The 12484-nt window shown below is 40.3% G+C and overlaps 1 protein-coding gene across 2 annotated transcripts in view; it reads right to left on the reverse strand.

The window, feature by feature from the left end:
• Positions 1–12484, reverse strand: part of MRPL39 (mitochondrial ribosomal protein L39) — a 399341-nt gene that overhangs the window by 357427 nt on the left and 29430 nt on the right. For both annotated transcript variants that reach the window (XM_044071359.1, XM_044071357.1), the window contains exon 3: positions 4331–4470. In XM_044071359.1, coding sequence (XP_043927294.1) covers positions 4331–4470 — 140 coding nt within the window. The remainder of the gene's footprint in view (positions 1–4330; positions 4471–12484) is intronic.

Genomic DNA, 12484 nt, shown 5'->3' on the forward strand with positions numbered 1-12484 from the left:
GGAGATATACGCCCTTAACCCAGGCCGCAATATAACTACTATGTCCACATCTCCACTTGGAATTGACTCTTGCAAATCCATTTAGATGGTAACTATAAATATTCAAAGTATTTGCAACAGAATCTCCAATTTACACACGTCTCACCCATAATCAACTAGACATCATTGCTATCACCGAGATCTAGTTCTAGTTAAAACCCTACATTAAACACTCTGAATTTCTCCCCTCTGGCTTTCAAATGATAAGATCCAACAGGCTCAATAAAAAAGGTGGTAGATTAGTGCTAATGTTTCCTAACTCATTCTACATAGTTTGTGTCTTTCGGCTTTTCCCGGTTAGGGGTCGCCACAACGGAACTCCGGTCCGCTAATGATTGGTAGCACCCTACACAAATTCCATTCCATAATTCACAAATGTCGTAATTACCATTGCTTTCCTAAAGATTAATAACTACAAAAATCTTTGTATTATAGCTCTCTACATACCCCCTGGAAACAATATCCTTCTACTTAAAGACATTCTTGCCTGGATCTCTGCTAACAATAAAAACAAAACTGTTATCCTACGTGACATAAATATCAGCTGGCTAAACTTGAATTCCAACTCCCACACCTCAAATATTAATCTGTTTAACTTCACTCAGCTCATAACCAAAGAAGGATAACACCACAAGATCCTGATGAGCCCAATAATGGTTGTTTCATCCACTTATTTAAAATGTTTGACAGAGGGGCCTTAGAGGTGCAGTCATTAGAGTAGAGGGAGAACAGCAGTGGAGACAGCACACATCCCGGGGGGGGGGGCACTCATACTAATTGTGCGATAGCTAGATGTAAATTTCCCCAGTTTCAGCTGCTGTTTCCTACTGGTCAGAAATTTGGTGATCCACTAACAGGTAGAGGCAGGAACGGAAAGCTGGGAGAGTTTCAAGTGAAGAAGTTCTGGAGTTATTGTATTAAATGCAGAGCTAAAGTCCACAAACAGAATCCTTGTATATGTCCCAGGGTGGTCAAGATGTTGCAAGATATAGTGCAGGCCCATATTAACTGCAACATCAACTGACCAGTTCTCTCGATAAGCAAACCAAAGGGAGTCCATTAATAATTAAATATTTTATTTAATAATTAAATGTTTTGTAATTATTAAACAATATATTACAAAATTTAACTTCATCTACTTTTTTAGAGACACACACATTTTTAACTAAAAAATTGTATGGAGTGATTCATGCTGAATATATTTGATTACTTTTAGATTAGGAATAGCTGAGCTTTATTTTGTGATTCTTTAGTACACTGGCATATTTTAATTAAGAGAGGAGTCACTAGTATAAAAGAAAAAGTCTTGGATTTTTGTTATTATTCTGATGAAGTCCAACTGACTGGGACAAAAGCACTAAATGTGTTTTACTTTTTATGTTTATTTTTATTTTATGTAATTTGTATTTGATTAACTGTGGTTCAATAAAACTTTGGTGGATAGAGTGCTCCTGGTGACTGGTTTTATTATCTGGACTTGGTGTTATGTGGTGCAATTGATTTCCCCCACTGCTCTGTAATCTCAAAGCTAGTATACATACAGGTACAGGGGTGTGGGAAGTGCAGACCCCTAAGAAACTTTGTCTGTATGTTTAAGGAAAGTCAATGGTGTAGGGTTCAACAAACAGACTTCCGGTAAAACAGGACTAGATGACAGGTCTGCTGACCACTTGTCAAACCATATGACAACCATTCAGTCCATCAAGTGCTAGCTACATCAAAGCAGTGATCTCACTGATGTGATGTCCTGTTTCATTGGATCACTGTTTTGTCCAAAGTTGAGCTGAAATGCAGGGAGTTCACACTGCAGTAGGGATTAGAATTTTCTTCTCCCCCCCTCACTATTGTGCAATCCTGGAACTACAGCCGTGTGTGGGATGCAGCGCCTCACATGGATCCATAGGGGGCTTATTTCCAAAGTGTTTTTTTTTGTGTTTGAAATGTTTCATTTTATATACCATGGTCATGAACACTGCTGTTTGTAGTTTTGGATATATCCATACATTGAGAAGGTTTCTTCATTCATATGTCTGCTACTGTACAATCTTGCAATCTTCTGAAATACATAATGTACCGTCATCCTGTTACATAAAATATGCCTGCAGACCATTTTTAAATTAACACATATCCATCTGTATTTCTGAAAAGTGTGATATATTATGGTGAAGGTGTTTGTTTTGTCCCTCACTGTTGTGCAATGCGGTACTTAGGTTATTTAGAGGAGAAGGGGTACGTGGAACTGAGTAGCTGCTTGTGTTTTGTTACAGTGTTAATGGGCCAGGACCCAATGCTATGGGACTTGTACATCAAGTTCTGATCAAATGTTATGTTCAGTTTGATGCCACACACACACACACACACACACACACACACACACACACACACACACACACACACACACACACACACAGGTACAAATACAAGCTCACATATACATTTATGAGTACATATACTGGTGCTTCCCTCAAACTATATTTTGGAGCTAGGCATCCAGGAATGCACTGCAGGATACTTGCTATAATGCCCAGTTCTACTCACTTTGTGGATTATTCAGCTGTACAACACACACTGTTGCATCATTGTGTAGGTAACTTAACATTACCCCGATAAATAGTGTACAACTGCGAAGGCCAACACACACAATAATGCTGTGTACCTTTATACAACTCTAATACTGTCTTCAAAATGCCAAGGGTTCTACACATATATGCAAGACATACAATCGGCTTAACACTATGCAGATTTCTAGTGCACAATGATGCCCGCACTGAAATGCCTACTGTACTGTACCTTAGAGCACATGGTTTTCTATGCTGTGTACTCTCACAGTAACCTTTACCACCCTAAAGCACCAAATGCACTAAAAACATGCAGTTCACAGTGCTATACTACACACCAGCAGCCTCTCCAAGCACCAGCTGTACTATTTACTGTACACTGTATAGCATCTGTTGCATTGTACATCCTTATTTGGCAATACTCCAAAGGGCTCAAGGTATCCAAGGATGTCACCTGACAGCTGTGGAAATTTTTGTCATATCCTACCCACTCAGTGGTTCAATACCCAGTTTGTGTACACAATGAATGTGCAGCTGGACTACAATCCACATTCTTCACAGAAGGCTGCTTGCTTAAGCAAGAACCCCTGCCTCCCTCTCAGAGATAAAAGAGCTTGCAAAAGTATAACCCGGTCCCTACTTCCTGCCTTATTCCTCAGGAACAGTGTTTGCTAATCAAACCAAGATCTACTGCACACTGTGGCCTTACACAGACAATACACCAAGACACCTACTGTGTACTTCAGGGGTGTGTAGCCTGTTATATAGAACTCCACAAGCTAATCTCTCACAGAGTACCTTGTAATTTCTGTTTTTTACAGACTACACAATGTCACCCTACTGTACATAACACCTGGCCACCTACATCCCTGCACACCTGATGCTCTGACTTGTAACAGCAGCAGTCAGTCCACTGTTGAGATGAGCACATGGTGCTGCTGCTCCAGCCAACATTCATTTCAATGTGGTAAAGAATGACCATCAGTTCTCAAATTCAGGATTCTGTTTCTGAGCTGTGTCTGTCAGTGCTGTAACCAAGACATTCTCCATCTAAACCAAAGTACAGAATGCAAATAACATCTCTCAATCCATCCATCAGAAATCATTTATACACTAGAAACAGCAGAAAAATTATGACCATTTTTAGCCCTCCAAACCATTTATTTTAAATTGCTTAGCCATTTGTTAACTGGTTCACATAAATTCCTTTCAGATGTACGAGTACAACTGTTAAAAATGATAAAAAAATAGATTAACAAATGACATCTTAATATAAAACCAGACAGTCCATTTACCTGTAAGTGCTCTGCATTTACAGTTAACATAGTTTACAACACTAACCATTAAGAAAACCATTACTTAAAAAATAAGCAAATTACAATTTTTATCAGTAAGTTTGCTAAAAATGTTGGTGTTACATTTTTAATTCTAATTCACAACATGTACATGGCTCATGCCTAACACCAATAAGTAAACCTCTAAATTATCATAACCATTTATATTACAAAACATTCCACAATTCCTTTAAAGAGTATTTCAAAATAAAAGAATGCAAAGAATGCAAATAACACACAGTTCGGTAATGTATCCGATTGTGATACATTCTAATTGTGATATATTCTAAAGTGTAATGCACTAAAGTTTAAAGCATTTATTTAAATGTGACCAGACTGAAACTAAAATAACTTTCTTCAAAAAAGTACTAGACATAAAATGGAAGTAAAGTGTAGTACCTGGTTTACTTCCTCTGGGTTTGCATCCTTAAAGGTAAGGAACCGGATCTCACAAGACTTTGTCAGAGGTTTATACATATCCCAGATCTCTCCATCAACTAGAGCTAGCACAGATTGCGTACAGTACCATTCACTCAGATCTGGAAAAAAAATGATGCATAAAGGCCAAGCAATGAGGAAACACTACATTACATTTCTTCAGGAGACAAAACACATGTCACAATTAGACTCCAAATTACAGTCTGCCAAAAAAAGGAAACAATCAGAAGAGGCACATTCATGAACTGTGCCAGTCTCAACGTACTTAAGCTTCAGGATTTCTATCTAGGACAGCTCAGCTTTCAGTGGCCCACATACTTGCTTAGTTTCAGTAGTGCTTTCCAAAGCAATTTACACAGACGTAAGCCAAAATAAATGCCTTTCAAGCAAATGTGAACATTTTAAAACCCTCTAAACACTACAACCAAAGTGTCAGCAGCAAGTCTGTTTTATCTAATGCTGCTATCCAACTAATAAAACACTTATACTTATTTTATGTATTGGTTAAACTTGATTAAAATTAATTTTATTTAAAATGTGAATTTTTGCTAACTTTTTAAAAATATTTTGAATCACAGCTTTATTGCCTAAGCTTTCAAAATGTTTACTGTAAGTCTATTGAAAAATTACAGAACTAGAGTGTCTGACATAGGAAGGTACAGAATTGTAGGAAGGGTTGAACAGAGAGGGCAACTGTCCTGAGCTCCAACTCACATGAGACATGCAAAGCCAGTTTCAGAAAGCTATTTTTAATGACAATTTATGAACTGGCAGACAATACATTAATTTGCAGTATATGTATCAACTAAAACTTCTTGCGACCTAAAAAAAGTGAGATAGTTTGCAAGCTGTCATTAAGAGATCACAATTGCATCTGTTTATAAACCATAGTGGGGAGGCAGCCAATTGGGTGCGTCACCCTGTGTGACAAACTGCATTGCCACAGATCTACTAAAATTCTATGGAACAGTTTTTCACATTTGGTATTATCAGCATTATGTTTAATTTTACAGTTAATCATCTATCATGGGTCTTGGCAGATGATCGCTGCCCTTAATTAAATATAAAATAAAATGCAATCACACACATGAAAAACTTTCCTGCAGACTTCAACACAGAATGTCCTTGTACCTACAATATAAGCAAACAACATGTTTTAGTATCAAAGCAAACACCTTAGTTCAGTGTTTGCTTAACTAGAAAATTAAGAGTGATTTATTTAAAAAAAACAATTTTTTTTTACAATAAATTTAATAAAAACAGCTTAAAAGGACCTTAGGCACCACACAGTGCAGTGCATGCTCAAACATTATAAACCCACCTTAATAAAAAAAAGAAAGGATGGTGTAAGCAAAGCACTGGCTGAGTAATTTCAAAAGGCATGTCTGTGACACAGTATCACAGCAGAAAGTTGTTAATTTAGAAAAAAAAAAATGCTTAACCGGCCACCTCAGAGGATTGAAAGTGATTCAGCCCTAGTTATGATCAGAGGGATTTTTGATTAGGAAATCTGATCCTGCAGTGTCTGGCAGGGGATAGGGACCATGTGGCACGAGTTTGCACCGTCCTCTCCCTAGAGAGAGAGAGAGAGGGGTGGTGTTTCATGCTTAAGGCTAGCAGTCCTTGATGAAAACTGAGGACTGTAGTCAGCAATGCATGCATTATGTATACATAATGAGTATGGAGGGAATAGGAAACCCCATATCTCAACTACTGACAGGCTGGTGACATCCTGGGCTGCCTTCATCTCCTCTACTCCTACTCTCTGGCCACTTACACAAATGGTTGCTAGCTGGATAACCCCAATCCATGAATGAAAAGCCAGACAGGTGACATGGATTCCAGATTAGAAGGTCTAGGAGGGGCTACAATGCACAGCTGATATCGGACAACTGCAAGGGGGGGGTGTCAACGGAAAACAAAATAAATAACAGTCTAATAAGCTCGCACATACGTTTTATGTTATGAAAAGAAGTTTTAGAAAAGACATGAATGCAATACATTTTCTCCTCTGAATTAATTTACTAACTTTTACAGCATCATTTTAATTATGTTGCTAACACTGAACTTATAAACTGTTCAGGACAGCGGAGTGATGCTGATTGGGGCAGAAATACTGTTACTGTGCTAGGGGAAACTCACTTTAAGTAGAGATACAAAATACAGTCTTTAAAAGAATGTGATCTTAAAGGAAAACTTAAGCATACAGTCCACTACAATCTTTGTGCATGTCACGAAGGAAAACAATTTTGCTTCAAAGTTTGTGGAGTATGCAACAATGGAGCAGAATAGCACAAGTGTATCCATTCACCTGAAAAAATGATTATATTCAAAAACAAACAGGAGTCAAATAAAAATGAAAACCTATACTACAGTGGCTCTGTGGAGATGTTTAACACTTATTTTGGCTAAGTAAACCCACAAAGGTGGACACAGGATTCTGCATTGGACTGTAACAGTGAGACACAGAAGACATACATGGCAACAACATTCACAGCAAGAAGCCAAAGAAGCTGGGACTATTAAAATTAAAATAGAGCACTGGAGGAAAATTTTCCAAAATGAAAAACACATACAAAGTTGCATTTCTTGGGCTAGTTTAGGGAAACAGCACAATGGGCCATATACTGGAGTAAATGGACATCTAATACATTAAGTTCTAACACCAAATATTTAAGAAAAACAAAAATATACATGAGAGAGAAAAAACACTGCACAGGAAAAGAACACAATCAAAACACCTCTACTACATATGAACAGTGGGTGGCAGCATCCACAAATAATGCTGCAACTCTGATGTCCCCAGATCTGAAAAAACTGCATTCAAGGAGGTTCATTCCAAAAATAAAATAAAATACACAAAATTCTTAGGTTTTAACAACCTGATGGACAATGGTTTTAACCCTAGTACTATTGCTAGTCATGTGACAGACAAACTGTGCCACCTCAACCACGCACTGCATTACAGAGACATTACTGGCAGATAAGAAAGATCCAGTTCACTACTGTAATGATCAGTTATGGCAGGATGTCCCGGTTCAAAGGTTCATAGGTGTAAACTAGGGTAACGATCACTAAAGCCCTTATAAGCCTAGCCATGTAACCCAAATGTGACCCACAAATTTGATTTATATAGGGGGTAATTTACTGACTGCCTATGTCCATCAGAGACATAGGTGCCAGACCAGGGATGAATTTCCAATTACCCATCCACTGATCCAAGCTGCACTTAGGGTTAAGGAGGAACTCTACTTCATATGGATGGGGAACCTGTATCACAGAATGGGGATTTTCTGAGAAATATATTTGCCTCTCCAACATAGGATCATAGGAAGTTACTAGTCTAATGTCCCAAAAGCCCTTACAAGCCTAGCCAAGTTCTACCCTTATTTCCACAATCAGCACCTACTGACCCTGTCCAAGAGGGACACAGGTGGAACCACCAGGGTGAATATATGGCTACCCATCCAATCGTCCAGACTGTATCTGAGGAGGGCCAATTGAGGTGGTCTGTTCGACGTGAAGTGGGAGTCTGTTCCAAAGATGTGGTAACCTATGGGAGATAAAATCTGTCCCTCCTCCAGCAGGTTCTTTTAATGTCATAAACCAGGTTAAGGTCTTTACAGCGAGTAACCCATGTACCAGTTGACTTGTCGATATGCAGCATTTCCAATAAATCATGGTCAGAAATTGCCTTATATGCAAGGGAGAGATTGCCTCTGAGTAGTCTGTATGAAACAGAATAAAGTGACAGTGATTTTAGACGATCCACATAGGACAGATGCTGAAGACCTTGAATTTTTCCTGTGAGGAACCTGTGTGGTCTCTCCAATTGCTGGAGTATTTATGTTGCAAGAAAAATGCAGGTCATCTGATCTAGTAGTTCTGATGTTGATCCTTTCACAAACATGCAAAAATTTCATCAAACACGGTCCAAGGATGCACTGTACGCCAGGTAAAGCTCACCTCTCGGTAATCTGTATGATACAGAGTAAAGAAAAAGGGCTTTGAAGTAATCAGTGGAGGACATATTATTAACCCCCTGTATTCTTTTTGTAAGGAACCTGGGAGCACATTGTGTCAAATATTACTTCAGCAAATGCAAAAACAGGGAGTTCTGTTTGCCAAAATTACTTCTGCTGGCAATGGAGTTTGCTTTTCTCTTCACTGTTGTGCAACCTCAGAGTTGGTATACACAAGCCCAGTGGGGGGGGGGGGGGGGTGATTGTCCCCCACACATGGGAGATGCAGGGGGTCTTGCCTCCCTGCAAAAAAAAAATTGTTGAGTTGTTCGAAGGTGGTTTTTAAAAGTGGTTTTAATTTTTTTCCCATTCACTGAAATTATCTTCGATAACTTAACATACCTTACTTGGACAGAAGGAAGTTTCTCTGTTCACTGTGAGAGAGGGAGCTTTGAGCAGCCTATCTGTCCCTGGAGGAGTGGTTTCAGTCCAGAAATTGGTAATTTATTGGCCATTTTGGGTAAATTTCTCTTTCTTTCATTTCCCTGCTATAAAACCCGCATTTGCACGCCAGAGAGACTTTGGAGTGATTAAGTATTGTTTTTCTGCATTTTCTAGCTACCGTTAGCTAATTCTGCCTAAAACGCCAATTTTCTAGAGTTTCTGTGAATTAAAAAGCTTGTTTTAGCTACATATTGTACTTATTTTACCGCCTGCACTTTAACAAAGTTGTTTTTGTGTTTAAATTACCTGTTTAACTGTTGTAGGCTACATACTCAAGTGTTATAGTCATTTCTGTGCATTTAAAGTATTTTTTCAATGTATCTGCTTTATTTTCTGAAAAAAAGAAAAAAACAAAAACCTTTCTAAGCTAGTACAATCCAGTTTTCAGGTTAGTGCTGAATTCAGGGCTGTGTTGCAAGTTTCTGTGTTTGCCCATAACTTACTTGGATAGAAGGAAGTTTCTCTGTTCACTGTGAGAGAGGGAGCTTTGAGCAGCCTATCGGTCCCTGGAGGAGTGGTTTCAGCCCAGAAATTAGTAGTTTATTGGCCATTTTAGGTAAATTTCTCTTTCTTTCATTTCCCTGCTATAAAACCCGCATTTGCACGCCAGACAGCGCCGGTTATGTAGGGTATAACTATTCCCGGCTCCACAAAGTCTACTCTTCAATTTTTCCTTTGGAACTAGACAAACTTTCAACTTAAGCACTCAAACCATTCACTTCTCATCCTGGCACTTGCTCAAAACTCATAGCAAGTACTAATAAACCTTAGTACTAGACCCCCCCTATACTGTAGAGAAGGACAAGGCTCTCTATTCGAACTTACCAGCCAATCAGTAAAACAGTTAACTGTACCTATCCAGGCATGTCCAAAGGGCAGTTTCAGGTGTACTCTCCTGTCCAACTGGTGAATCTGGGCATTTTGAGGCAATGTTACAATTGCCTCATGTACACAGACAACCCTCTCCTCCTTCCACCAAATACTAATACATGCGAGAGATGCAGTTACACAGCCAAAATGTTGGCTAAGCTCTCTCAACCCAAGACTGGACCAAGCAGTCAAGAGGAGAAGGGAATTACTTGCATCACAACACCAGTCTCACATAGACCTAGGAAACCAGCACTGGCAAAAAACACACATAAATATACGAAAACATACTCGGAGGCTCTACATAAAAATCTGCAAAAGCAACAGAGACCTCCAAAGCAGACATCCAAGCAACCTCCACCCCCCACCCCAACGCAAACCATGAAACACATAATCCAAAAAAACAGTGTGTCACACAATCACAGCCCTTAAGGCAAAATAACATACCCAACACACTAGTAATAGGTGACTCTATAGTCAAGCGCACTGACTTCCCACTCACTAGGCTGAACAAGGAGAAGGTTACTGTTAGCTGCCTGTCGGGTGCCAAGATCCGCCACATAACAAAAGCACTCAGGTCACTCCAGAACAAGTATAAATACGACTCTGTCATTGTACATGTTGGTGTGAATGACCTGAGCCGTACCTCCCTGGACTACATGAAGAGAGACATGGAGGAGCTCTCTGATCAGGTAGCCCAGGCCGGTATGACACTGACCCTGAGAAGCATCCTGCCCTCACCAAAAATGATACCACGGTATAGAGAAAAAATTATCAATTTCAACAATTGGATAAGCTCATGGTGTAATTCAAAGGGGATCCAGTGTCTGTCAGCCTGGGATGACATGCTCGACAAGCCCCGCTGCTTCACTAGAGAAGGCTTGCACCGGTCACCCTTAGGCTTTCGATTACTGGCCAAGGCTCTTGCCACCCCCATAGTGCCTTTTTTAGGCAAGGCTCAAAAGACAAACCCACTGCCGTAAATAGCACAAGTAACAAAAAACTGTGGGTAATGCTACTCAATGCCAGAAGTCTAAACCTGAAAATACACGCACTCGAGGCACTCCTCAGTATGGAGAAAACTGATACATGTGCAGTAACAGAAACCTGGTTTAAGGCTCCAGAGAGCACCCCAGCACTACCAGGCTACAACTCATACCATACATTTCTGCCACAAAACCCAGACCGAAATACAAAAGGCGGGGGCGTATCCATATTCATCAAGGATACCCACACCTCCAGGTTAGTGGCACAGCACGATGCTTCAGAGATCACCCACGTGCAACTAACAACTGGCAAAACTGCTATTCAAATTACAGCTTGCTACAGATCACCCACCATGTCCCAGGACCCCCACTCTGCATTCCTGGAAACATAAAAGTCCTACCAAACACCCTGATATTGGGTGATTTCAATAATCCAAACATTAACTGGGAGAACTAGTCAAGTACAAACTCCCTTGCCCAACATTTCCTAGAATTTATAAACTCAAATGCCCTGGATCAACTGGTCAACACCCCCATCAGAAGTGATAACATATTGGACTTGGTCATCACCAACATGGGCAACCGGTGTTCCACACTGGAGGTTAACCCATCGCTGGTTAGATCTGACCATACACTAATCACTCTGGATATCCACATTCCGCCACCACCCCCGGTCAAAGAAACCACCGTGAAAAACTTTTCAAAAGCAAACTTCACGTTACTTACGTCAGAGGTGGGAAGATTCAAAGCCCCCATGCTAAAGGATAATGCTGTCCAAGCCGCAAAATCCTTTACTAATGCACTCTACGGGCACCTACAGGAATGCATGGATCATGCTATCTCAAACATAATCAATACTCACTCCTCCAAGAAAAGGAAACCAGTCTGGTGGACCACTGCCATAAACAAGTTATATAATAGGAGGAGGAAACTAATACAAAAAAAGAGTAAAATCCCAAGAAGGGAAGACATCCCTGATCAGTATCAGCAAGAAACTACGTTCCCTCATAAAATCATCCAAGGCTAACTTCAAAAGAAAAATTGCCGTGGACTCCAAAGATAACCACAAGGCATTCTTTAGCTATGTCAGGAATCTAAATGGCAATTCTCAGATCTGCTCAGAGTTAGTACAGAATGGCACAAAATACACTGAACCGACCGATATAGCCACCATCCTGGCAGACAGGTTCAGTGCAAATTTCACCCCCTCTCATCCTCAAAAGGGCCCATAACTATACCAGAAAAATGTAGTGAGCCTGAAATCACAGACACTCAGGTTAAAATAGCACTTTCCAAAGCCAAAAACACAGCATCAATGGGACCAGATGGTGTCCCAGGCTGCGTCCTACACGAGCTCAAAGATGAGCTAACCCCTCACTTAAATACACTGTTTAAACTCAGCCACTCCACAGGCTATGTGACCAGAGAGTGGTGCACAGCAACTGTTATTCTGCTCCACAAAGGTGGAGCCACAACGGACCCCAGGAACTATCGCCCTATAAGCCTGACTAGCTTGGTCTGCAAAGCTATGGAGCGCATCATCATGGATCTCATAACAGAGACATTGGGAACCTCCAAACACTGGACCCTACCCAATTCAGCTTTGTAAAGGGCAGATCATGCCTCCTAAACCTGGTGGACTTCTTTAAGGCTATAGATGAGGGAAAGGTAGTCCACACAGCCTACCCAAATCTCGCAAAGGCCTTCAACACCATTCCCCACTCAGGTATTACAGACAAGCTCACCAGCCTAAACATAAACCCCTACGTCACGAGATGGGTTGCCAACTGGCTCAC

The sequence above is a fragment of the Protopterus annectens genome, chromosome 5.part0 (assembly GCF_019279795.1).
Source record: "Protopterus annectens isolate FY-2018-M chromosome 5.part0, PAN1.0, whole genome shotgun sequence".
Taxonomy (NCBI): Eukaryota; Metazoa; Chordata; order Ceratodontiformes; family Protopteridae; genus Protopterus; species Protopterus annectens.